Source organism: Rana temporaria, assembly GCF_905171775.1.
Source record: "Rana temporaria chromosome 7 unlocalized genomic scaffold, aRanTem1.1 chr7e, whole genome shotgun sequence".
In the NCBI taxonomy this organism is placed as follows: domain Eukaryota; kingdom Metazoa; phylum Chordata; class Amphibia; order Anura; family Ranidae; genus Rana; species Rana temporaria.
This window is the reverse complement of record NW_024404472.1, coordinates 95742-123142: the sequence shown is the minus strand read 5'-3', so window position 1 is coordinate 123142 and position 27401 is coordinate 95742. Positions and strand designations below refer to the sequence as shown.

Below are 27401 nucleotides of genomic sequence, written 5' to 3'. Positions count from 1 at the left end.
CTCGAAGTTCCGCTGTACAAGGAATTCTTTTACTTTTAGGAGATTTTTTTTTCTCACTTCTTCCGTCTAGAGATAAAAGTACAGAAACATTTTCCAATACGACACAATAATAGTAAAAAATTGAACACAACAATTGTTTTTCCTCGCACGCACCTCCCTGTCGGGTGATTTGGCGCCCTCGTACGGCGGGGCGCCCGGTCTGCGGATGGAGTCTCACTCTTCTCATGCTCTGCTTCGGCTGACTGGTGCTCGTGTCTGTTTACACAAAAATACAAAATAAAAGTTAGAAAGAGACAACAAACCATGTTAACCACCCGACCGTCGGAATATTTACCCCCCTTTCATGACCAGGCCATTTGTCGTTTCCTTTAACTGACAATTGTGCGACACTGTACATAAAATTACATTTGTCATTTTTTTTTTCCTCCCCACAAAATAGAGATTTATTTTGGTGGCATTTCCTCACCTCTGGGGTTTTTATTTTTGTGCGCTATAAACAAAAGAACATTTTTTTTTTTTTTTTTTTAAATAAAAAAAATGCATTTTTATACTTTCTGCTACAAAACAAATCTAATACTTTTTTTTTTAAAAATATATATTTTTTTTCTCTCATAAATTTAGGCCTATTTGTATATTGCTACATATTTTTGAAAAGAAAAAAAAAATGATTTTTTTTTTTACTTTCTGCTTTAAAACAGATCTAATGATAAATATATATTTTTTTACTTTTTTCCCCATAAATTTAGGCATATATATATATATATATATACACACACATACATACACACACACATACACATACACACACATACACATACTGTTATATATTTTTGAATAAAAATAAATTAAAAAAATAAAATGCATTTTTTTACTTTCTGCTATACAACTATGAGCTATACAATGGAATTTGTCTTCTTTTTCCCCCCCTACTAGTATTGGTGGCAAATCAGCGACTTATAGATGGACTGCAATATTGCAGCGCACAATCTGACACTTACCGAGAACCAGCGACACCAATACAATGATCAGTGCTAAAAATATGCACTGTCACTGTACTAATGACACTTGCTGGGAAGGGGTTAAACATTAGGGGAAGGGAGTCACCGCTCCAGGTGGGTCCAATCGAGCAGTCAGGAAACCAAGGGTGCTGGGGTGCAGCTGACGCGTTTCACAATAGTTGGTGCTTAGTCACGGCCATGACTAAGCACTAACTAGTGTAAAACGCGTCGGCTGCTCATTTTCCCGATTCTTTGGCTGTATCCTGTGACGCATTTCTATTTATTTTACCAATAAAGACGACTTAAGAAGTTATTTTGGAGTGCGGCTGTCCATCGCTTTTGAAATTTTCACATTGGGTTAAACATCAGGGGTGATCAAAGGGTTAAATGTGTTCCTAGCCGGTGTTTGTGTACTGTCTGTGCTACTTCTACTAAGGCAGTGTTTCTCAATTCCAGTCCTCAGGCCCCCCCAACAGGTCAGGTTTTCAGGATTTCCATTATTTTGCACAGGTGATTTGATCAGTTTCACTGCCTTAGTAATCACCACAGCCTTTTCATCTGAGGGAAATCCTGAAAACCTGACCTGTTGGGGGGGCCTGAGGACTGGAATTGAGAAACACTGTACTAAGGGAAGGGACCTATCAGAACGGAGCTCTGCCTTGGTTACATAGGCAGAGCCCTGTTCTCCGCCTCTGCCAGACGATTGGCGGTGGACATCCAGTGCCCGGCACTTGCAGATCAGCCTCTGCAGCAAATCATAGAGGCGCCCCCGCTGGCGGCACACGCCCCCTGTAGGCGGAAGCGTAGAATTGCGTGTCTATAGAGGATTCTGCACAGGAAAGCCGCCCTGTAAGTCTGATTTGGGGCGACTGGTCAGTAAGTAGTCAATAGAATATTCTTAACCCCTTTGCTGCCACCTACAGGTCACACATGAGTAAGAGCGGAGGGTTTAGAAACGCACTAATGTGTGTAAACCTGACAAGTCGCCGGTTGGCTGTCCGGTGAAGGAGATCAGGCCGCTCCTCGCCGCGCCTCTTACCAATCACCTGAGACGGTCAACTGTTTTGCATGTACAAAAATTTCAAAATAAAAATTTACCTTTAAAAAAAAAAAAAAAATAACTTTCCAAAAAAGGGGTCATTGGGGGGGAATGTATACCGTCCTAAATGTTATTTATCTATCAAAAAACAGTGGTGATCAAATTCCACCAAAAGAAAACCATCTGTGAAAAGATAAAAATCTCATCGGATACAATGTTACATGACGGAGTAATTGTCAATGTAGGAGAGCAGTGCTGAAGGCTGAGAATTGGCCTGGACAGGAAGGGGGGTGGAGGGGTCTGGTATTGAAGGGGTTCAAAGTGATTCATAAAGAAAACCCAAATCAGCCGATCATCTGAGATATTTACCTGCAGAAGAGGAGGAGGTCGGGGGGTCTTGGCTCGTGGAGGGAAGATCGGATTCGGAAGGTTGGGCACTTTCCTGCTCTTGCCTCGTTTCTTCCATTGTGGCTTCTGAGCCGACTCTACAAAAGATTCAAAATAAAAAAAGAAAGAAAGAAAGAAAGAAAGAAAGAAAGAAAGAAAGAAAGAAAGAAAGAAAAAAAGAAAGATCACCAAAATGTATGAAAAGTTAATATTTTGCCCTTTTCTGGTCCCCCCCCCCCCGTCACCGATCCCCCCGATGACAGAGATTACAGAGTTTAGTAACGGAAGATCAAAGATAGAATTACCCTTCAGATTCGGCCTCCGCAAAAACCTCGTCTCCTTCATCCGCTGCTCCGGACTCTACAGACGCCGAGACGTTACCGGTGGAGGTCGTGACCATCGGGACAGACTGGGAGGCGTGGTCAGACGTGTCAGCGGCCGGGCTCTCAGTAAAGACAGAAACTAAAAAGAAAAAACACCAAAAATGTGTCACCACCACCATCATCATCATCATCATGTACCACCATCATCACCATGTACCTGTACCACCACCACCATGTACCACCACCATCGTCATGTACCATCACATATCATCACCATGTACCACCACCATCGTCATGTACCATCACATATCATCATCATGTACCACCACCATCATCACCATGTACCACCACCATCATCACCATGTACCACCACCATCATCACCATGTACCATCACCATCATCACCATGTACCATCACCACATATCATCACCACCATCACATATCATCATCATGTACCACCACCATCATCACCATGTACCACCACCATCATCGTCATGTACCATCACCACATATCATCACCACCATCACATATCATCATCATGTACCACCACCACCATCATCATGTACCATCATCTCCATCACCATCACCGACCATCACCACCACGTACCACCATCATCAACCACCACCGCCATCATGTACCACCATCATCATCATCATTATCATCATGTACCATCTCCATCACCTCCATCATCATCACCACCATCATCATCATCATCACCATCATCGTCATGTACCATCATCACCACCATCACATATCATCATCATGTACCACCACCATCACCATCATGTACCACCATCACCACATATTATCATCGTCATGTACCACCACGTACCATCACCATCATGTACCACCACGTACCACCATCACCATGTATCACCACCATCATTATGTACCACCACCATCATGTACCATCATCTCCATCACCTCCATCATCATCACCACCATCACCGTCATGTACCATCATCATCACCACCACCACCGACCATCACCATCATGTACCACCACCACCGACCATCACCATCATGTACCACCACCACCACCACCACCACCACCACCACCACCACCATCATCATCATCATCATCATCATCATCATCATCATCATCTACCATCATCATCATCTACCATCATCATCATCTACCATCATCTCCATCTCCACCACCACCATCATGTACCATCACCTCCATCATCACCACCACCATCACCATCACCACCACGTACCATCATCACCACGTACCATAACCACCACGTACCATCACCACCACGTACCATCACCACCACGTACCATCACCACCACGTACCATAACCACCACGTACCATCACCACCACGTACCATCACCACCACGTACCATCACCACCACGTACCACCATCATCAACCACCAACCATCACCATCATCATGTACCATCATCTCCATCATCACCACCACCACGTACCACCATCATCAACCATCACCTCCATCATCACCACATATCATCATCACCGTCATGTACCACCATCATCATCATCATCATGTACCACCATCATCATCATCATCTACCACCACCACCACCACCATGTACCACCACCATCATGTACCATCTCCATCACCTCCATCATCACCACCATCATATCATCATCACCGACCATCACCACCATCATCATCATCATGTACCACCATCACCACGTACCACCATCATCAACCACCATGTACCACCATCACCACCACCACCACGTACCACCATCATCAACCACCATGTACCACCATCACCATGTATCACCACCACCACATACCATCATGTACAACCATCATGTACCACCACCATCATTCATCACCATGTACCATCACCATCATCATGTACCACCACCATCATTCATCACCATGTACCATCACCATCATCATGTACCATCACCATCATCATGTACCATCACCATCATCATGTACCATCATCATCATGTACCATCATCATCATGTACCATCACCATCATGTACCATCACCATCATGTACCATCACCATCATGTACCATCACCATCATGTACCATCACCATCATGTACCATCATCATCATCGTGTACCATCATCATCATCGTGTACCATCATCATCATCGTGTACCATCACCACCACCGACCACCACCACCATGTACCACCACCACCATGTATCACCACCACCATGTATCACCACCACCATGTATCACCACCACCATGTATCATGATCATGTACCACAATCACCACATACCGCCATCATGTACCACCACCATCATCATGTACCACCACCATCATTTATCATCATGTACCACCATCACCACCATGTACCACCATCACCACCATTATCATTGTGTACCACCACTACCAACATGTACCACCACCATCACCACGTTTCAAATTGCTTTATTGAAGTCCATTGAGTGAAACCGGAACTCTTAAAGCTTTCTGGTTATATTGCCACCAGCAGGGAGGATAACCTGGCAAACAAAGCTGTAGGCCAGCCCATGATAAACCTTCCCCCACTACCATGCCCCAGTATTACAGCAAAGCAGTACCCAGAGAAGGATCATAAATGGGGGGGGGGGGGGTCCTGTGCTCCTCAAGGACTCGTGTTTCCAAGTGAAACCCCCAATGATGGCGTGCATTGGCTCTTCTCCCCAACAGCAGCTGTCACTTGTGAATTCTGGGCTGTGAATGAACAAACTACAAGTTCTGTCCGCCACCGCAGCAGACTTATCAATGGAACGTGGACTGAAGCCCGCTGTCGGCTGACGTCAGAGCCGGTCCTGTCTGAGGAAAGATCGTGACAATGAAAGCCGGGGATCCGCCCACATGCCTGGACCGATGTTCTATTGAGAAATCGATCACGTCAAAAAATGCCCATGATGGGTCCGCGCATGCGTGTGGTGTGACGTAAACACAGCGCATGCGCAAATTGTCAGACATTTTTCGACGGGAGACTGTACTCGACAGGTAGTATTTAGAGCTATGCAGACAGCGGAAGGAAAACGTACTTGTTAGATTGCGCCGCGCTGACGCGGAGCGGGTTTTTTTCCGTGTGCTGAAGGGCAGGTTTTGTCTGTGTTGCAGGACGGGGTTTGGCGTGATGAACGGCGGGTTTCTCCTGTGTTTAAACCCGCCCCTCAACACACCTACAACACGCCACGCAACAGCGCAACTGCAATCCCCCCGCTGATTGCATAGCGTTGGATAATACCTCAGATGATCTGCGCATGCGCTGTGTTTATGTCACGCCTGCTGATCAACATATCAGCTGGCGTGACGTTTGGTATTGTAAATGCGCAGACCCATCAGGTGCATTTTTCGACGGGAGGCATTTCTCGATAGAACACTGGCACGAGCCGCTGAGAGAGGGGGGGGGGCAGACAGAGGAGACTGACAGTCACCAGCTCTCTGCTCAGGAAGCTGTGAGTACCAATCGATCGGCGGGGTTTGATCGCTCGGTCCTCAGTCTTGGAGTCGGCAGGGGACAGATTCATCCACCTAGGTAAGTATAATTCTGAAAAACTGTGCAGAACTACAAGTCCCATGAGGCATTGCAGCGCCAACAGTTACAAGCATGATTCTCACAGGCAGAGGCATGATGGGACTTGTAGTTTCGCAACAGCTAGAGGGCGACCAGTTTGAGACCCCGGGCATGGTACCTGGTGTTCAGAGTCACTTGTCAAGCTCTTGTCGCCTCCCATGCTCGTCTCCAGGATTTCTCCAGAGCCTCTCCCATCCTCTGGAACTCTCTACCTCAACCTGTCTGGCTATCCCTTACTCTTGCTACCTTTCAGGCGATCCCTGAAAACTCATCTCTTCAGGGGAGCCGATCACGTCTTCAACTAATCTTTTACCACTTCCACCCGCTCATTCCACACAGTTACAACCTTTTGTACCACCTTGCCCCACCCCTATTAGATTGTCAGCTCTTCTAAGCAGGACCCTCCTAAAGGGACACTAAAGGCAGAATTTTTTTTTTTTTTAAATAACAAACATGTTATACTTACCTCCACTGTGCGGCTCGTTTTGCACAGAGTGGCCCCGATCCTCGTCTTCTGGGGTCCCTCGGCGGCTGTCTCGGCTCCTCCTCGCAAAAGCTTTCTACCTTCATGCGAGGCCGCATGGTGGAAAGGTTTTGCGAGCGCACTCCTGTGATACATCGGCGGCTATCAATCCAGCCAGGCTGGGAACAGAATGACAAGCACACGAGGAGGAGGAGGAGGAGGAGGAGGAGGAGAAGGAGGAGAAGAAGAATTTATACTGCAGAGAGAGAAAAAAAAATTCCTGGGACACTAGCAAAAAACCAAGGCACGCTGGTAGTAGGAGGGGTTATCCTTCATATTTTTCTTTCCAGTGTCCAATCCGCCCCTGCAGGTGGCAGTATAGCCCAGAGGTTGAAGATTTCTCGTGTCCCTCAAAAAGGACAAGAAACAAAAAAAAAATGTACATTTTCGTTTTTTAGCTTTAAGATTCCCTTTAAAATAAAACAATTCCATCTCTATATTCCAATTAGATTTTTTTTTTTTTTTTAGCGCCGTTGTACCTGGTGCTGCAACCTGTAGTGGTGTGGTCGGAACGCTGCGACCTCCGGACTCTTCTTCGTGAGCGAGGAACAGAGGCGTCTCGTACATTCCTAAGCCTGCAAATACGATCGAGTAAGTCGGCAAGCGAGGGAAGTCATTCCTTACAGTTACAACAATGCTAAAAACACTTTCAGTAGAAAAACGTATCCCAAAATTATATATATTTTTTTATCTTTACAGCTTTTCTAGAATTTATTTTATTACTTTGTGATGAATAGTACTGGTGCAACGGATCTGTGATCCGAACGGGTCGACCTGTTCGGATCGGCACAGAACGCGATCCGCACCGCTGCCTCGGCCTTAGGAAAGGCCGCGGCTTTGGCCTAGCTCCGGAGCGGTCGGCCATCTTGGTACACCCGGCGGCTGCCTAGGTGCACGCCGACGTCATCACCCCTCCCGCATCTGCTTGTGGATCTTCTGGCCGGCTATTCTGCAAGAGCGCGTCAAGTACAGCGAGTTTTGGCAATGTTGGACTGGCTATTACAGTGATGAGTGGGGTCAATGGTGGGCGTTACAGTGATGAGTGGGGTCAATGGTGGGCGTTACAGTGATGAGTGGGGTCAATGGTGGATGACTGGATGTTACAGTGAGTGGGGGCAATGGTGGATATATTACAGTGAGTGGGGGGCAAAGGTGGATATTATTACAGTGGGGGAGATGACGTGGATATTACAGTGGGGGAGAATTTTTTTTTTTTTTTGCCGATCCGAAAAATTATCGGATCTGTGACTCCTGATCCGAGGAACGATCTGAACCGTGAGTTTTTTGATCCGTTGCACCCCTAATGAACAGTAATGAGCTCCAGCGTGTTTGCGCACGCCCCACGTGCAGAGCCCACCAGGAAGTCGGCACTGCGCTAATCACAGGCAGCGAGACATTGTCCCGATGTGCGGCTGCAGAGATCGGGAAATGTCCCGCGTCCTGTGATTAGCGCAGCGCAGAGTTGACTTCCTGGTGGGCTCTGCGAACACGCCAGAGCTCATCCTTTGGGGTGAATAGCCTGGCAATGTGTCTGCAAACAGCAAAGCCTCTGCAGAGAGACTACGTCTTCCACACAGACGGATCCTTCTTCTGCAGCACGCTGGCAGGGGACAGGCTTTTCTATTCCAGCTGTGGCTGCTTTCTAAAGAAAACAAAGACTTTGCACCCTTTTTTGTTGATGTATTTGAAAGGAATTTGGCCAATTTTAACTGAAAATTCAGTTCAGCTTTAAAAGTAAAGCAGTCGGGAGTGTAAAGGGATCGTGTAGTAAGGAGGGCGTTCCCATCAAGCCCGGTCTTTTCCAATTAAAAACAGCGCTGCTTAGACCCCCCATTGTATTTGAAACATCACTGACAAAAGAAAATGCCACATCTGACTGGTGTTTCGTCAGATTAGGCGACCCGTCAGAATTTGTAAGAATTCGGAAGAGGCCTGTCTACACCCAGCACTCCTCCGCAGTAAGGATACAGCGAGAAGGCAGCAAGCGGACATCTTGGTACACCCCGCACTCCTCCGCAGTAAGGATACAGCGAGAAGGCGGCAAGCGGACATCTTGGTACACCCAACACTCCTCCATAGTAAGGATACAGTGAGAAGGGGAGAGCGGACATCTTGGTACACCCCGCACCCCTCCATAGTAAGGATACAGCGAGAAGGCGGCAAGCGGACATCTTGGTACACCCCGCACTCCTCCACTGTAAGGATACAGCGAGAAGGCGGCAAGCGGACATCTTGGTACACCTCGCACTCCTCCATAGTAAGGATACAGCGAGAAGGCGGCAAGCGGACATCTTGGTACACCCCGCACTCCTCCACTGTAAGGATACAGCGAGAAGGCGGCAAGCGGACATCTTGGTACACCCCGCACTCCTCCATAGTAAGGATACAGCGAGAAGGCGGCAAGCGGACATCTTGGTACACCCCGCACTCCTCCATAGTAAGGATACAGCGAGAAGGCGGTGTAGTGTCACAGTTTGCTGCCTATCCTAGAATGCTGCGGAAGTCACGTGGCGGCGAACTGCGAAGTGCAATGCGTTCCAATGGATTTTCGACAGTACACATCAGCGAACCCGGCATTCAGGGCGACGTGGATTTAGAGGAAAGTGGCCAGTCGGCCTCACGTCCTCGCTTCGCTCGGACGGCTCGCTCCGCTCGCTCGGCCTCCTGGCTCTTTTTTTAACATCCTCCAATCCACGGGGATGTTAAGGAAAGAGCCTGGATGCCGACCGAGGTTTCACTGGTGTGCACTGTCATGAATGCATTGGAACGCATTGCATTTGCGCTTGGAACGCATGCGCAGTTGGCCGCCACGTGACTTCCGGAGCATTCTAGGATAGGCAGCAAACTGACAATACAGCGGCAAGCGGACATCTTGGTACACCCCGCACTCACTCCTCCATAGTAAGGATACAGCGAGAAGACGGCAAGCCTTGGTACACCCAGCACGCCTCCGCGGTAAGGATACAGCGAGAAGGCGGCAAGCGGACATCTTGTTACACCCACCGAAATAATATTGCATTTCACACTTTTTTACCAGTAAGCTGAGCTTATATACAGGATAATACAGGAAATACAGGATTGAAAAATTTGTCTCACGATTTAGACGTTGAATTTTAAAAGCAGCGACAAACCTGCTGATCTGACAGAACACTTCTGCATTGAAAAATCATCAAAACAGTCTAAAGGGATTTTAAAAATTCTGTATTTCACAATATAAACTCAGTTTATGAGTGTGAAATGCAAAACTCTGGTGGGTGTAACAAGATGTCGGCTTGCCGCCGTCTCGCTGTATCTGTACTGTGGAGGAGTGCGGGGTGTACCAAGATGGCCGCCGTCTCACTGTATCTGTACTGTGGAGGAGTGCGGGGTGTACCAAGATGGCCGCGTCGGAACGTCATTTCCGTTGCAAATTCTGACAAAACACCGGCATTGTTGCCCCCTATCGGCATAATTCTTTTAGGTCACCGATTCAACGCACTCAAGCCAGAGGACAAGTACCAAAGAAGCTCCCCCCTCCCCCTCCCCCCCAATCATAATCAACTGTGGAAAATAAGAGGCAATACTTTCCACTACTGATGGTCGATCGATCGTAAGAGAAACTGCTCCATGTCTCACCTCCCTGGGAAGCCAGCTGGCCGAGGTCGGAGTGGCTGGAGCTGGCCTGAGGCATGTCTTCTGGTGGACCGAACCGAAAGCGAGGGACGCCGGCAACCTGCGGAGAGCTGAAAACCAGAGAGACATCAATGCAGATCTTCCAATATTAGAGAGCGAAGGAAAGCCAGTTAACCCCTTCAATACCGGGCACTCCCACTGCTCGCCTGCCCAGGCCAGCAGCCAAGAAAAGGGTTAAAACCACTGCAAAGCGCCTCTGCAGACAGCCGCGGTGCCAATTGATTTCAATGGGCAGGCGCGGTATACACACCGCTCCAAAGATGCTGCTAGCAGGACTTTTTTTTACCTTCCTGCCAGCGCACCGCTCCAGTGTGAAAGCCCTCAGCGGCAGTTTCAGGTCGGTTTGCAAGGAGAGGAAAGGAAATGCTGAATACTGGCATTTGTTTACATGCGATCAGCTGTGATCGGTGGCTGAGGAAGAGGCGCTTTACAGGCGCAAAAAAACGCCTCAGTGTGAAAGGGGTCTTAGCGTGTCGGTCTTCTGTTTTGGATACAAAGCTTTCCAATTGGAGATCCCGGTCAGAGGCCTCAACATTTGAGAAGCGACTTCAGCTCTGGAGCACTTTTATATTTTATTTCAGCACCGAGAACCTAAAAAGGGCACCTTGGATGTTATAATACGGCCAATATTTTTAATAGGAACTTTGAATTTCTTTTTTTTTTTATATGACTTTTATTTACATTAGTTATGTTATATTATATATGTTGTGTATTAATGGCGTATTCTTATGTCATACACAGACTACACCAGGGATATGCAATTAACGGACCTCCAGCTGTTGCAAAACTACAAGTTCCATCATGCCTCTGGGTGTCATGCTTGTGGCTGTCAGTCTTGCTATGCCTCATGGGACTTGTAGTTCTGCAACAGCTGGAGGTCCGCTAATTGCATATCCCCGGACTATACTATTCAAAAAAAAAGTTGCAAGGCCCTGACGAAGCACCTCTGCGCGAAACTTGTTGGCTACCTGCATACTGTCACATACCCTGCTTTTGGAACTACTGTGGTCTATAATGACCGTTGGAAATTGTATTTAACAATTATTACATTTTGATACTTTTTTATAAAACAACCTGTGTTTAGTGTGTTTGCCTCTCACATTAAAATCCCCAAATTTGGGGGAGTTTTTTCTCTCCCAAACTCTTCTCTTTTCTTTTTATTTGCATTCACCTATGGGATTGTGAGATATTGTCATTTGTACCTGGAAACAATCCCACCATCTCTCTTTTTATCGACTTAAAAATCATGTTTTTTGCACTTTTATCAATTATGGGTATCGATTCACATTCTATGAAAACTAAGATGAGGAATTTTTTTTTCATTGGATTATTCGCCTTTATGAACTCTGTACATAGATTGGAAAAAGTCTTTCAATTCTTGGTATCGATTTATAATTTTTATTTGATATTTAAAGGGACAGCGCACTTTAAAAATAAAATAGAAATTAAAGGGGTTGTAAAGGGAATTTTTTCCCCTATTTATCTTCCTTTCCCTTAGTGCAGTCCTCCTTCACTTACCTCGGTGCCGTCTTCCTTCACTTACCTCATCCTTCCATTTTTCTTTTAAATGTTCTTATTTCTTCTGAGAAATCCTCACTTCCTGTTGTTCTGTCTAACTCCACACAGTAATGCAAGGCTTTCTCCCTGGTGTGGAGTGTCGTGCTCGCCCCCTCCCTTGGACTACGGGAGAGTCAGGATGCTCTCTATGTTGCAGAGAAAGGAGCTGTGTGTTAGTGGGTGTCCTGACCCTCCTGCTCGCCCCCTCAAGAGGCTTTCTCCACACCAGGGAGAAAGTCTCGCATTACTGTGTGGAGTTACAGACGGAAGAACAGGAAGTGAGGATTTCTCAGAAGAAATAAGGACATTTAAAAGCAAAATGGAAGGATGAGGTAAGTGAAGGAGGACGGCACTGAGGGAAAGGAAGATATTTAGGGATTTTTTTTTACCTTTACAACCCCTTTAAGGTTTCTTTCACACTGAGGTGCTTTACAGGTGCTATAGCGCAAAAAAAATAAAAATAAAATAAAAGTGCCTGTAAAGAGCTTCTACTCTCACTCCAGTGTGAAAGTCTGAGTATTCGCTCACTGGGACGGTGTGCTGGCAGGACGGTGTAAAAAAAATAAAAAAAAGTCCTGCATCTTTGCGGTGCTGTAGGAGCGGTGTATACACTGCCCCTACCCATTGAAATCAATGGGCAGCGCTGCCAAATTGGCCGCTAGCGGGGGGTTAAAAGTAGGGATGTCCCGATACTGATACTAGTATCGGTACCGATACCAAGCATTTCCTGAGTACTTGTACTTGGGAGAAATGCTCCGATGCCTCACCCGAAGCTTGTACAGTCCGGTATCAAGTGGTGGGGGGAGTTACAAGTCTTCTCTGTGTTGTCTTCCCCCCCCCGTGCCGTCTTGTTCCTCCCGTGATGTCTTCTCCCCGTCCATGCCGCTCCCCCTTTGTGCCGCTCTCCTCTTGTGATGTCTTCTCCCTGTCCGTGCCGCTCTCCCCCCGTGATGTCTTCTCCCCCTCCATGCCGCACCCCCTCCGTGCCACTCTCCCCCCGTGATGTCTTCTCCCCGTCCATGCCACTCTCCCCCCATGATGTCTTCTCCCCGTCTGTGCCGCTTTCCGCCCGTGATGTCTTCTCCCCGTCTGTGCCGCTTTCCGCCCGTGATGTCTTCTCACCCTCCATGCCGCTCCCCCTCCGTGCCGCTCTTCTCCTCCGTGCCGCTCTTCTCCCCATCCATGCCGCTCCCCCTCCGTGATGTGTTCTCCCCCTCCGTGCCGTCTTCTCCCCGTCCATGCCGCTTCCCCTTCGTGCCGTTTTCTCCCCATCCATGCCGCTCCCCCTCTGTGCCGCTCTCCCCCTCCGTGCCGCTCTCCCCCCTCAATATGTCAGGATGGAGAGTGGAGGTAGGAGCCGCTAAACCCGGCTCCTACCTTTTCAGAATGGACAGAGTCAGTGATCACTGAGCATCGTAACCTGTGTTTACGATGCTTCAGTTTATGAATGGAGAGGAGCTTCTCTCCATTCTTAGCTGAGGCTGCTGAGAAAGGGACTGGGGAATCTATGTCCCTAGTCCCTTTCTCTGTCTTAAAGGGGAGATGTCAGAGGTCTGTTAAGACCCCTGATATCTCACCAAAGCCCCTCAACAGGGATAATTAAATTTTTTTTGCAATAAATAATTTTAAAAATAAAATGTAAATAATAATAATAATAGTTAAAAAAAAAATAAAAAAAAAAAAAAAAAAAAAGACACTGACAATCCACTACCCCCCCTCTAAGAAAAAAAAAATCACTGTAAAAAAATAAATAGTAAAAAATTAAAAAATTGTGTAAAAAAAAAGCTAATAAAAACGAAAGAAAAAAAACAAAAAAAACAAACACACAATGCAATAGAATTATACACCGAATAAAAAAAAGGTAAAGAAAACTTACTGAATTGCTTCTGCGAAGCCGTCTGTTCTGTGGGGGACAACGAGGGTCGGTGTGCTCGGCACTGTGCGGTCTTCATCATCAAAAAAGTGTTGCTGCAAATCAGGAAGTGAGGAAATTATTCCTAAATTCTCCCGTGTTTCCATGGAGATACGGACAGAAGATGCGCGTTGTGCTTACCATGCCTCCTAGGCCGGGTGTGAGCTGCAATCCGCGTCCTACGGACTGTCTGCGGGCCATCTGAATTCTCTGCAAAGGAATTGGGGAAAGAAAATTGTCACAAAACTTTTCTGAATGCAACAGACCAGTATGACAAAATCCGACCATCCCCCCCCCCCCCCAATCTAATAGTCCAGTATGACAGAGGGATTGGTAGAGAGGGGTGGAGGACACTGAATGGAGACCAGTGGAGGGATTGGTAGAGAGGGGTGGAGGACACTGAATGGAGACCAGTGGAGGGGATTGGTAGAGAGGGGTGGAGGACACTGAATGGAGGTCAGTGGAGGGATTGGTAGAGAGGGGTGGAGGACACTGAATGGAGGTCAGTGAAGGGATTGGTAGAGAGGGGTGGAGGACACTGAATGGAGGTCAGTGAAGGGATTGGTAGAGAGGGGTGGAGGACACTGAATGGAGGTCAGTGGAGGGATTGGTAGAGAGGGGTGGAGGACACTGAATGGAGGTCAGTAGAGGGATTGGTAGAGAGGGGTGGAGGACACTGAATGGAGGTCAGTGGAGGGATTGGTAGAGAGGGGTGGAGGACACTGAATGGAGGTCAGTGGAGGGATTGGTAGAGAGGGGTGGAGGACACTGAATGGAGACCAGTGGAGGGATTGGTAGAGAGGGGTGGAGGACACTGAATGGAGGTCAGTGGAGGGATTGGTAGAGAGGGGTGGAGGACACTGAATGGAGACCAGTGGAGGGATTGGTAGAGAGGGGTGGAGGACACTGAATGGAGGTCAGTGGAGGGATTGGCAGAGAGGGGTGGAGGACACTGAATGGAGGTCAGTGGAGGGATTGGTAGAGAGGGGTGGAGGACACTGAATGGAGGTCAGTGGAGGGATTGGTAGAGAGGGGTGGAGGACACTGAATGGAGGTCAGTGGAGGGATTGGTAGAGAGGGGTGGAGGACACTGAATGGAGGTCAGTGGAGGGATTGGTAGAGAGGGGTGGAGGACACTGAATGGAGGCCAGTGGAGGGATTGGTAGAGAGGGGTGGAGGACACTGAATGGAGACCAGTGGAGGGATTGGTGGAGAGGGGTGGAGGACATTGAGTCGTTGGTAGGGTGGAGGAGTCCGGCAGCAGCATCCAGCCTCATGTAGGGGTCTCTATAAGCGTGAAATTTGCGTCCATCCTCCTAACAGACAGCACTAATATCTCTGTATATTTCCAAATCAACAATAAAAGGAAGAAGATGTGTGGGGGATGGGGGGTACCTGAGGAGGTGGGCCAAGCTCTGGGGGTGGCGCTGGAATCGTCAAGCAAAGAGGCAGAGGGTGGGGTTGTCTGCGAGGAGACTGCGGAGGCCGAGGAGTTGGTCTATCGGAGGCCGAGGACGGCTGTTCCCGCGCTTCTTGTGCAGACTCTGCAGATCCCAAACTCGCTTCAGCTAAAATAATGATAAAGAAGCCGCTGAACATCCAATAATTACATTTCAAGCTTTTCAAACATCGTACATGAAAATCCTCCCCCTCCCTATCAACAGGGAGCCGAGCGAATCCCACCCCACAGGGAGCCGAGCCAATCCCACCCCACAGGGAGCCGAGCCAATCCCACCCCACAGGGAGCCGAGCCAATCCCACCCCACAGGGAGCCGAGCCAATCCCACCCCACAGAGAGCCCAGCGAATCCCACCCCACAGAGAGCCCAGCGAATCCCACCCCACAGAGAGCCCAGCGAATCCCACCCCACAGGGAGCCCAGCGAATCCCACCCATACAGGGAGCCCAGCGAATCCCACCCCACAGGGAGCCCAGCGAATCCCACCCCACAGGGAGCCCAGCGAATCCCACCCATACAGGGAGCCCAGCGAATCCCACCCCACAGGGAGCCCAGCGAATCCCACCCCACAGGGAGCCCAGCGAATCCCACCCCACAGGGAGCCCAGCGAATCCCACCCACACAGGGAGCCCAGCGAATCCCACCCCACACAGGGAGCCCAGCGAATCCCACCCCACAGGGAGCCCAGCGAATCGCGAATCCCACCCCACAGGGAGCCGAGCGAATCCCACCCCACAGGGAGCCGAGCGAATCCCACCCCACAGGGAGCCGAGCGAATCCCACCCCACAGGGAGCCGAGCGAATCCCACCCCACAGGGAGCCAAGCGAATCCCACCCCACAGGGAGCCGAGCGAATCCCACCCCACAGGGAGCCGAGCGAATCCCACCCCACAGGGAGCCGAGCGAATCCCACCCCACAGGTTTAGAGTATGTAGCCGGCGGGTATGGCCAGCGCTGAGATGACAGAGGGGGGCGGATTGCTGACATCATCATGTTCTCCTGAGCACTTTGGCATCAATTTTATCTGCAACCCCCCAGGGCCCACCCAGGGACCAAGACCAGGACACACCAAGACCAAGACCCACCAAGACACACCAAGACCAAGACCCACCCCAGGACCCACACCAGGACCCACCCCAAGACCCACACCAGGACCCACACCAGGACCCACACCAGGACCCACACCAGGACCCACACCAAGACCCACACCAGGACCCACACCAAGACCCACCCCAAGACCCACACCAGGACCCACACCAGGACCCACCCCAAGACCCACACCAGGACCCACACCAAGACCAAGACCCACACCAGGACCCACACCAAGACCAAGACCCACACCAAGACCCGCCCCAGGACCCACACCAGGACCCACACCAGGACCCACACCAAGACCCACACCAAGACCCACACCAAGACCCACACCAGGACCCACACCAGGACCCACACCAGGACCCACACCAGGACCCGCCCCAGGACCCGCCCCAGGACCCGCCCCAGGACCCACACCAAGACCCACACCAAGACCCACACCAGGACCCACACCAGGACCCACACCAGGACCCACACCAGGACCCGCACCAGGACCCGCACCAGGACCCGCACCAGGACCCGCACCAGGACCCGCACCAAGACCCGCCCCAGGACCCACACCAGGACCCACACCAGGACCCACACCAGGACCCACACCAGGACCCACACCAGGACCCACACCAGGACCCACACCAGGACCCACACCAGGACCCACACCAGGACCCACACCAGGACTCACACGGCTCAGGGGAGTTTGTCATCTTATGCTGGAAAGTACTAAACTTCTAACTTGGCCGAGTCTCTCCTGTTCTTGGTGGTCACAGCTCTGCACACCGTGCATTAGGCCGGGTTCACATACACTATTACTAAAAGTATTGGGACGGAGGGTTCAATATTGAGTTGGCTCCGCCCTTTGCAGCTATAACACCTTCACCTCTTCTGGGAAGGCCGTCCACAAGGTTTAGGAGGGTGTCTGTGGGAATGTTTGACCATTCTTCCAGAAGAGCGTTTGAGGTCAGGCACTGATGTTAGATCAAAAGCCCTGACTTGCATTCTCTGCTCTTAATCATCCCAAAGGAGTTCTATCGGGGTGAAGTCAGGACTCTGTTCAGGCCAGTCAAGTTCCTCCACATCTTTATGAACAATGTGTGTGTAAAGGCAGGTGTCCCAATACTTTTGGCAATATAGTATATGTGCGGCTGCGATTTATAGTCCTGTGCGTTCCTGTTCACCGGTTCAGGTGCGATTTTTTTCTTGAACTCGCACATGAACTGGACCCAAAAACACACAGGACCTTCTTGAAACCGCGGCCCCCATTGGGAGCCGGACACACTTACATTTCATGCGAATTGGATGTGGTTAAAATAGCATCCAATTTGCATATTAAGATTAGTGATTGTAAAGGTTTAAAAATAAACGTCTATACTTGCCTCCTCTGTGTAAGGGTTTTGCACAGAGTGGCCCCGATCCTCCTCTTCTGGGGTCCCCTGGCTCCTCCTCTTCGAGTGCCCCCACGAAGAGTCACATTCCATGGGGGCGCTCTTGAGTCCTGCTGCTGCGTCCCTTGACACAGACAGCAGAGGACTCGCCCCACCCCCCCGGGATTGGATTCACAGCAGCGGGAGCCAAAGGCTATCCAATGAGGACTGGAGACATCATCATGAGACATCATCAGGAGACTCGGTCTCATCGCTGGAACGATCGGACTCAGGTAAGTTGGGGGGCGGGGGGTTTAACTCCTTTAACCGGTTAACATCATATACGTTGGCAGAATGGCAGAGCAACGTATATTGACGTCACTTTAAAAAATCCCGCTGCGTGCGCGCCTCTGCCACGAGCTCCATGAACGTGCCCATGGGACCCGATGTTCGCCGGTGTACCACGATCGTGTTACGGAGCAGCAGAATGGGGAGAGGCAAGTGTAAACACGACATCTCCCCGTTCTGCCTAGTGACGGGACACTGATCGTCTGTTCCCTCTCATCGGGAGCAGCGATCAGTGACGTGTCGCTTGTAGCCACGCCCCCCCAGGAATCCCTCCCTAGGACACGCTTATCCCCTTCCTAACTCCCTAGTGGTTAACCCCCTACACATTTATACAGTAATCAGTGCATTTTTATAGCACCGATTGCTGTATAAAATGACAATGGTCCCAAAATAGCGCCAAACGTGTCCGATGTGTCCGCAATGTCGCAGTCACGATAATCGTAGATAGCCACCATTACTAATTTATATATATATATAATAAATAAATAAAAATGCCATAAAACTATCCCCTATTTTGTAAACGCTATAACTTTTACGCAAACCAAACGCTTAGAGTTTTTTTTTTTTTTAACCAAAAATATGTAGAAGAATACATATCGGCCTAAACCGAGGAAAAAAATATTTTTTTTTATATATTTTTGGGGGATATTTATTATAGCAAAAAGTAAAAAATATTGCATTTTTTTAAAAAATTGTCCCTCTATTTTTGTTCATAGCGCAAAAAAGAAACGCAGAAGTGATCAAATAACACCAAAAGAAATCTCTATTTGTGGGGGAAAAAAAAAAAAACGTAATTTTTTTTGGGAGCCACGTCGCACGACCGCGTAATTGTCAGTTAAAGAGACGCAGTGCCGAATCGCAAAAACGCTCTGGTCTTTGGCCAGCCAAATGGTCCGGGGCTGAAGTGGTTAAACTGCATTTAGTTTGAGCGTTTATTGCGGAATACGAACGCCAAGTTTTTCCTTGAAGCAGCGGGTTTAGTGTCGCAAAACGCGTAGAGGAGCCGCTACTAAAATTCCCCTCTTATGGATATTTGGCGGTTTCTACCATCTGTAAACACGGACAATATTTGTAACTTATTATTCTATTTTTGTTTGTTGCGTTTAGTTTTTACGATTTTAACAAACATTTTGATAAATAAAATATAAACCTTTTTTTTATAAAACTTTGGCGCGGTACCTTACAAATCGCACTTTGATTGGATTGGATTTGCGGTTTCAATGATCGGTATAACCGAGGAGGTGGTACCAGTAAATCCCGACGGACACACAGACTGGCGTTACGCCGTCTCCCTCTTCATCCTTTCATTTTGTGCGCCAAAAATCCATGTTTATATCTACCCCCACCCCCACTCGAAGCCTAATCTACCTACCCACCCTGTACAGGAGAAGAGGTCGATACTTACCTATTCTGAAGACGCTCCGGTCACATGACCAGCTTTAGCGTAGATCAGCGGTCCTCAACCTCAGTCCTCACGTTCCCCCAACGGGGAACTTCCCTTTAGATTAAGGAGCTCTCATCAATACCATGTCATTGATTATTGATTTAACCCGCTTGCCGACCGCCTCATGTAGATATACGTCGGCAGAATGGCACAGGCAGGCAAAGCAATATTATATATAATATATATTATATATATATATATATATACACACACACACACACACACACACACATTGCTTTGCACCTGCCCCCTAACGGGCGCCCGCCCGCTGCGGTCTCCGTGACCACAAGACCCGATGACCACCGGTGTCCCGCGATTGTGTCACGGAGCTGCAGAACGGGGGAATGCCTTTGTAAACAAGGCATCGCTTTGTTCTGCCTAGTGACAGGACACTGATCACAGCTTCCTCTCATCAGGAGCAGTGTCACAGTAAGTCACGCCCACCAACAGTTAGAATCACTCCCTAGGGCACACTTAACCCCTTCCTAGCTCCCTAGTGGTTAACCCCTTCCCTGCCACATTTACACAGTAATCAGTGCATTTTGTATAGCACTGATCGCTGTATAAAGGTTAATGGTCCCAAAATAGCGCCATAAGTGTCCAATGTATCCGCTGCAATGTCGCAGTCACGGAAAAAAAAAATTTCATCGCAGATCGCCGCCATAACTAAAAAAAACAAAAAAAAAAAAAACACTATCCCCTATTTTGTAGACGCTATAAATTTTGTGCAAACTCAATAAACGCTTATTGCGATTTTTTTTTTAACCAAAAATATGTAGAAGAATACGTATCGGACTAAACTGAGGAAAAAATAGCTTTTTTTAAAAACAAATTAGGGATATTTATTATATTTTTGTTTATAGCGCAAAAAAATTAACAGAGGTGATCAAAAAACACCAAAAGAAATCTATTTGTGAAATAAAAAAAAAAAAAAGGACTTTTTTGTTTGGGAGCCACGTCGCACGACTGCGCAATTGTCAGTTAAAGCGACGCAGTGCCGAACCGCAAAAAGTGGCCAGGTCATTGGGCAGCCAAATCCTCCAGGCTGAAGTGGTTAAAGGAAAACCTGGCCTGTTGGAGGGTACTTGAGGACTGAGGTTGATACCACTCTGGTGTAGACAGCCGACAACGGATGTTCCATGGTAAGCCCATGGGGGGGGGGGGGGGGGGGGGACGTCTTCTCCCAGGATCTGCAGTTGTCGTCGGCGATCTCTCCTCTACACTGAAGCCGGCGCTGGAGAGATCATGTGACCGAACCGACTACAGGACAGGCAATTCCTGTATACTTACCTATTCTGAAGTTGCTCCAGTCACATGACTGGCTTTGGTATGGAGAAGGGACAGCCGACAACGGATGTTCCATAGTAAGCCTGGGGGGGGTGCTACGGACACATCTTTTTCCAGGATCTGCAGTTGTCGTTGGCGATCTCTCCTCTATACTGAAGCCGGCGTTGGAGAGATCATGTGACCAAACCGACTACAGGATACTTACCTATTCTGAAGTTGCTCCAGTCACATGACCGGCTTTGGTGTAGAGGAGGCACAGCCGACATTGGATGCTCCATAGTAAGCCAATGGGGGACGTCTTCTCCCAGGCTCTGCAGCTGGCGATCTCTCCTCTACACGGAAGCCGGCGCTGGAGAGATCATGTGACCAAACAGACTATAGGATAGGCAACTACCGCATACTTACCTATTCTGAAGTTGCTCCAGTCACATGACTGGCTTTGGTGTAGAGGAGGCACAGCCGACATTGGATGCTCCATAGTAAGCCTATGGGGGACGGGGACGTCTTCGCCCAGGCTCTGCAGCTGGTGCCGGCGATCTCTCCTCTACACTGAAGCCGGCGCTGGAGAGATCATGTGACCGGACCAGAGCGACCTCAGAATAAGTATACAGATCTTTCCTTTCACAGGGTAGATGGGTTAGTCTTAGAATGGGGGTGGGGAGTAGATTTAGACTTAGTTTGGGTTTGGACTTGCCTTTCACTTTAACCCCCTCCTCCCAACTGGTCACTGCAAGTTAAACAGTAATCCGGGGCACCTAGGGCAATGTTTATAAACCTCCACACATGACATGTGCTGCACATGTGCACACCAGGCATGCCCACATGAGCGCCTCTGTGCTTTGTGATCGCTGCAAAACCATGGCTGTGATCAGCAGCCACTCCTCTCCCTCCGTTCACAACAGCCGAGCAACCTGCTCAGCCATGTCTCTCCTGGGCAGCTATAGGAGGGAAGAGGAAAAGAGGAGGAGCCTCAGGCTGCCCCCAAGGTACCCCCTTGACCTATCAAACATGAAGGAGTCCGGCGCTCCCTGCTGGAGGAAGGGAGACGCCACAACTGACGTCCGAGCCCCGTTCTGTCTGTACCTCTGTCCTCCATTCAGAGAGGAAATCCAGGGGCGTGCTTCAGTGACCGATCACTGCGACAGCCAATCAGATTTTCACAGTGATCCGGGAGCTGTGGGTCCCCATTGCTGGTGCGGGACCCAGGACTCCCGGTCTTTGTGCTGGGAGCGCACAGTGCGGCACACTCCCAGCACAAAGGTGGTTACACATATATACAGCCCCATGAAAGAAGCCCAGTCCAGTGAGGCCGCATATATGCCTGCAGGAAGGGGTTAAAGCGGAGGTCCGCCCACCGCCGCAAAAATGAAAAGCGAGCAGCTACACATCCTGTACACACAGGAGCTGCTGACTCTTCATAATCGGACACTTACCTGTCCAGGAGCCCAGCGATGTCGGCACCGCAGCTGATGCGTTTTCCATCGGCGGTCGGGTGCCGCCGCCTCCATTGCGGGTAAGGGAACCCGGCAGTGTAGCTTTTCGTTTTCACGCAAGGAACCCTACTGCACATGCGCGAGGCTCCGCCCGGGGCGAGGGGGAGGAGTAGGGTGCCCCAGGCGTGACGTCAATACCCACTGCTGAGGCTCGCGTTAGTGGGGAAAGCATACCTGTAGACCGGTATGTCCCCCCCCCCGGAAAGGTGGCAATGGTGGCACCGGAGGAGGAGGAGTACGAGCGGAAGTTGCACTTTTGGGTGGATCTCCGGTTTAACATACATAAAAAAACATGCGAAGGTCGCGCGATCGCAGTTGATTCCCGAGCCATTTAGGAACCTGCTAGTGGGCGTGTATCGAGCGGCTGAGGGGAGTGGTTTACACTGACCACAGAAGATACAGGCACCCTGCGCAATTGCACAATGTACCTGTATCCAAGGGCGGGACAACAGGGGAAGCAAACTGTCTAATGCTAGAATGGATGGGCTGCCATGCTTAGAGTGGTCAACTTTTACAAATCAGGAGGAGAATGGGGCACAGGCAGGGTCAACCAAGTAATAGAGAAGAACAGCAGCAGGCACTAACAACAGTAATATGAAAAAATAAATTAGAAATTCATTAAGGATAAACAGTGGAATGACTTTTATTTTTGGGGGTTACAAATACTTTAATGGGATGGAGTTGAGTGAAATGGCGGTAAGTAAGGTAAGTAATCTTGCGTACTGTTTTGTGAGTCCGCAGGTCGCTGCCCGCCGTCTCCGGTGCCCAGGCTTTCTTCCGTCTCTGTTCCAGGATCCGTGCCGTCCGCACACTGCAAGAGGATCACCAAAAAAATGATTTATCAGGTGAACCAAGTGAAAGGCAATGTAAGACTTTACATTCTACACTTCTATTGTATACAATGCGTTTTTATTTTCGTCCCGACATCTCTCCGCCCAGTTCTTAGCTCTTAACCTATCGCAGTCTGCTCCCGACTTGCCCCTCCCACCTCCTTACTATACAAAGTTTAGCTCCTTCTCCCCCCGTCACTAGATTGAGAAAGGAATGCGGCAGCCCTGTCATTCGCTGCCAGCATTCGGAAAAACGCGTCGCTTTCCTGGTGACGTCATCTCCCATCGGTATACCCGCGCATGCAGTGTCTGCTAAGGATCGCCCCGTCCACCGCAAACCACCGGATACCATCAGCGGCAGAAGGACTGATCCCCTCCACTTCACAGCGCCATACCAGGGACCAGAGGAAGAAACCCACCAGGTGACACCTACCTCTCCTTCTGGAGAATTGCTTCTACATGTCTTTATTTCACCACCAAAATGTGAGTGCTTTTTAACCACTTAAAGACCCGTGTATTGTAAATGTACGTCCTCTTTTTAAATATGGATATCTCAGTAACGGCAGCAGCCGCTGCCACAACTGAGGTATCCATATTTTCTGTGGGCGGCCGTGTAAACGATAACGGCGGTCTCCGCGAGATCGCCGTTATCGGTGGCGGGAGAGGGAACCCCCCCTCCCGCCGCTTTTCCGCGCCCTCCGCCGCTTACCGTAGCGGCGGAGATCAGATGCTGCCGCCTGGAGAGCGAGGACTTGAGTGAGGGCAAGATGGCCCCCACCCGTCCTCATAGCTCTGCTGGGCGGAAGTGACGTCAAAACGTCAGTCCCGCCCAGCCTCTTAAAGAGACAATTTTTTTGTTGTCATTTTTTTAAATGACAAATTTTCCTTTTTTTTTCTTTCTTGCATTTAAGTCTAAATATGAGATGTGACGTCTTTTTGACCCCCCAGATCTCATATATAAGAGAACCTGTCATGCTTTTTTCTATTACAAGGGATGTTTACATTCCTTGTAATAAAAATAAAAGTGATCTTTTTTTATTTCAGTGTAAAAAATAATAAAATCAATAAAAATAAATAAGAAAACCAAAAAAAAAATGTTTTAAAAGCGCCCCGTCCCGACGAGCTCGCGCGCAGAAGCATACGCTAGTAGCGCCCGCATATGAAAACGGTGTTCAAATCACACAAGTGAGGTATCGCCGCGATCGGTAGAGCGAGAGCAATAATTCTAGCCCTAGAGCTACGTCGCCTATCGAGATTTTTAAGGGTAAAAGTTTGACGCCATGCCACTAGCGGTCGCAATTTTAAAGCGTGACATGTTGGGTATCATTATACTCGGCGTAACATTATCTTTCACAATATATAAAAAAAATTGGGCCAAATTTATTGTTGTCTTATTTTTTAATTCAAAAAAGTGATTTTTTTCCAAAAAAAGTGCGCTTGTAAGACCGCTGCGCAAATACGGTGTGACAAAAAGTATTGCGATGACCGCCATTTTATTCTCTAGGGTGTTAGAAAAAAAAATATATAATGTTTGGGGGTTTTAAGTAATTTTCTAGCAGAAAAAACTATTTTAGTCTTGCAAACACCGAATCTGAAAAACACCTAAGGTCTTTAAGTGGTTAACTTGTGGCTTTTTTTTTTAAAATTAAACTGTTTTAACCACTAGCCGACCAGCCACCGTCATTATACGGCGGCAGGTCGGCTCTCCTGGGCGAGAGCCCGTAGCTATACGTCCGCTCTTCGAGCGGCCACTAGGGGGCGCGTGCGTGCGCCCCCCGCTCGCCCCCGACTCCCGTGCCCGGCGGGCGCGATCGCCGCCGGGCACCCGCGATCGCTCGTTACAGAGCGGGGACCGGGAGCTGTGTGTGTAAACACACAGCTCTCGGTCCTGTCAGCGGGGGAAATGCTGATCTTCTGTTCATACAATGTATGAACAGAAGATCAGTGTTTCCCCTAGTGAGGCCACACCCCCCCCACACAGTAAGAACACACCCAGGCATACTTAACCCCTTCCCCGCCCCCTAGTGTTAACCCCTTCACTGCCAGTGGCATTTTTATAGTAATCCAATGCATTTTTATAGCACTGATCGCTATAAAAATGCCAAGGGTCCCAAAAATTTGTCAAAAGTGTCCGAAGTGTCCGCCATAATGTCGCAGTAACGAAAAAAAAATCGCTGATCACCGCCATTACTAGTAAAAAAAATATATTAATAAAAATGCCATAAAAATACCCCCTATTTTGTAAACGCTATAACTTTTGCGCAAACCAATCAAACGCTTATTGCGATTTTTTTTACGAAAAATATGTAGAAGAATACGTATCGGCCTAAACTAAGGAAAAATTTTTTTTTTTATATATTTTTTGGGGGATATTTATTACAGCAAAATGTAAAAAATGAATGAATGAATGAATGAATGAAAAATTTATATAGCGCGGCACATGCGAACTGAATCGCCTCTGGGCGCTGGTTGTTTGTGTCTCATGCCTATCAGAAAAGCAGGGTCTTGATCTGCCTTCTGAAAGACAGGTGGTTTTGCTCCAACCGAATGCTGGTTGGTAAAGCATTCCAAAGCCTGGGGCCCTGGAAAGCAAACCTTCTTTCTCCTTTGGACTTGTATTTGGTTTTAGGAACCATGACCAATTTTTGGTCGGTGGAACGCAGAATGCGGTTGCAATTGTGCGGTTTGATCTTGTCGCATAGATATTGCGGAGCCTTCCCATGGATGCACTTATGTGTCAGGCAGAGTGCTTTGAATGCAATTCTGTCTTTCACTGGCAGCCAGTGAAGGGTTCTCAGTGAAGGTGAGATTGATTCCCAAGATTTTTTCCCAGTCACCAGTCTGGCGGCCGTATTCTGTACGACTTGAAGACGAGCGATTTGGTACTTGGGTAGCCCGAGGTAAAGGGCATTTGCATAGTCCAGTCTGGCGGCCGTATTTTGTACGACTTGCAGACGGGAGATTTGGTACTTTGGGAGCCCGAGGTAAAGGGCATTTGCATAGTCCAGTCTGGAATTCACGATTGTTCCCACCACGACTGCTACGTCTTCTTTGGGGATAAATGGAATAAGTCTGCGTAGTAGGCGCATCAAATGGTGGGCCCCGCTGACTACTGACCCTATTTGTGCGTCCATTGTCATGAAGGTGTCAAACGTGACTCCTAGACTTTTGACTTTGGAGCTAGGGGCGATGATTTGTCCCAGGATGGGAGATGGTGTCCAGTTTGTTGTCGGTGATTTCTTCCGACTGGCATCGAAGATGAACAGTTCTGTTTTAGCGCTATTGAGTTTAAGATAACTCTTAGTCATCCAGTTTTCTATTGAAGAGAGACATTTCTCTAATCTGAGATGATGATCCTTTTTGTGGCAGATGCGAAAATACAATTGCGTGTCGTCTGCATAAGAGTGATAAAGTAGTTCTTGGCTACTGATAATATCAAAGAGAGGACGAAGATAGATATTAAACAGCACCGTTGATAGGGGGGATCCTTGGGGGACCCCACATGACACCGTGCGTTTTTCTGACGTGAAGGATCCCAGTTTCACTGTTTGTGATCGGTTTCCGAGAAAAGAGGAGAACCATGGTAAAGCGTCTTCTGTGACTCCGGCGACTTCTGTGAGTCGTCTCAGTAGCAATTTATGGTCTACTGTGTCAAAAGCAGCGCTTAGGTCCAGCAGAACCAGGAGACACCAGGAGATATTATTTTTTTTCAAAATTGTCGCTCTATTTTTGTTTATGGCGCAAAAAATAAAAACCGCAGAGGTGATCAAATACCACCAAAAGAAAGCTCTATTTGTTGGAAAAAAAGGATGCCAATTTTGTTTGGGAGCCACGTCGCACGACCGCGCAATTGTCAGTTAAAGCGTCGCAGTCCCGAATCGCAAAAAGTGCTCTGGTCTTTGACCAGCAATATGGTCCGGGGGTTAAGTGGTTAAAGTATTGCACCCAGAGGCGCCGCTCTCCTTGTTTGTCTCCTAGATCTGGAACATGGTCTCTGTTCCCTACTGACGGCAGCCCCGAGTACATACCCCCATCTAAGCATACCCGCACATCTCCCATTACCACCCTAAGAGCCTGAACTTTTTCTGACCCCAGATACTTGTTCCATGTGCGGCTTTTTATACTGACTATGCTGCTCCAATAACAATACTCTGAAAAGTTCTGGCG

The 27401-nt window shown here is 48.6% G+C and overlaps 1 protein-coding gene across 2 annotated transcripts in view; it reads right to left on the bottom strand.

Moving 5' to 3' along the window:
- The window catches only part of TPR (translocated promoter region, nuclear basket protein), a 133083-nt gene that overhangs the window by 10602 nt on the left and 95080 nt on the right, over nucleotides 1-27401 (bottom strand). The window contains exons 31-39 of one of the 2 annotated variants that reach the window (XM_040334377.1): nucleotides 23128-23215; nucleotides 15320-15492; nucleotides 14066-14134; nucleotides 13889-13980; nucleotides 10351-10505; nucleotides 7263-7358; nucleotides 2730-2886; nucleotides 2407-2522; nucleotides 154-255 (exon numbers count right to left, since the gene is read on the bottom strand). In XM_040334377.1, the coding sequence (XP_040190311.1) occupies nucleotides 154-255; nucleotides 2407-2522; nucleotides 2730-2886; nucleotides 7263-7358; nucleotides 10351-10505; nucleotides 13889-13980; nucleotides 14066-14134; nucleotides 15320-15492; nucleotides 23128-23215 (1048 nt within the window). The remainder of the gene's footprint in view (nucleotides 1-153; nucleotides 256-2406; nucleotides 2523-2729; nucleotides 2887-7262; nucleotides 7359-10350; nucleotides 10506-13888; nucleotides 13981-14065; nucleotides 14135-15319; nucleotides 15493-23127; nucleotides 23216-27401) is intronic. The other variant, XM_040334378.1, reaches the window with a different exon arrangement.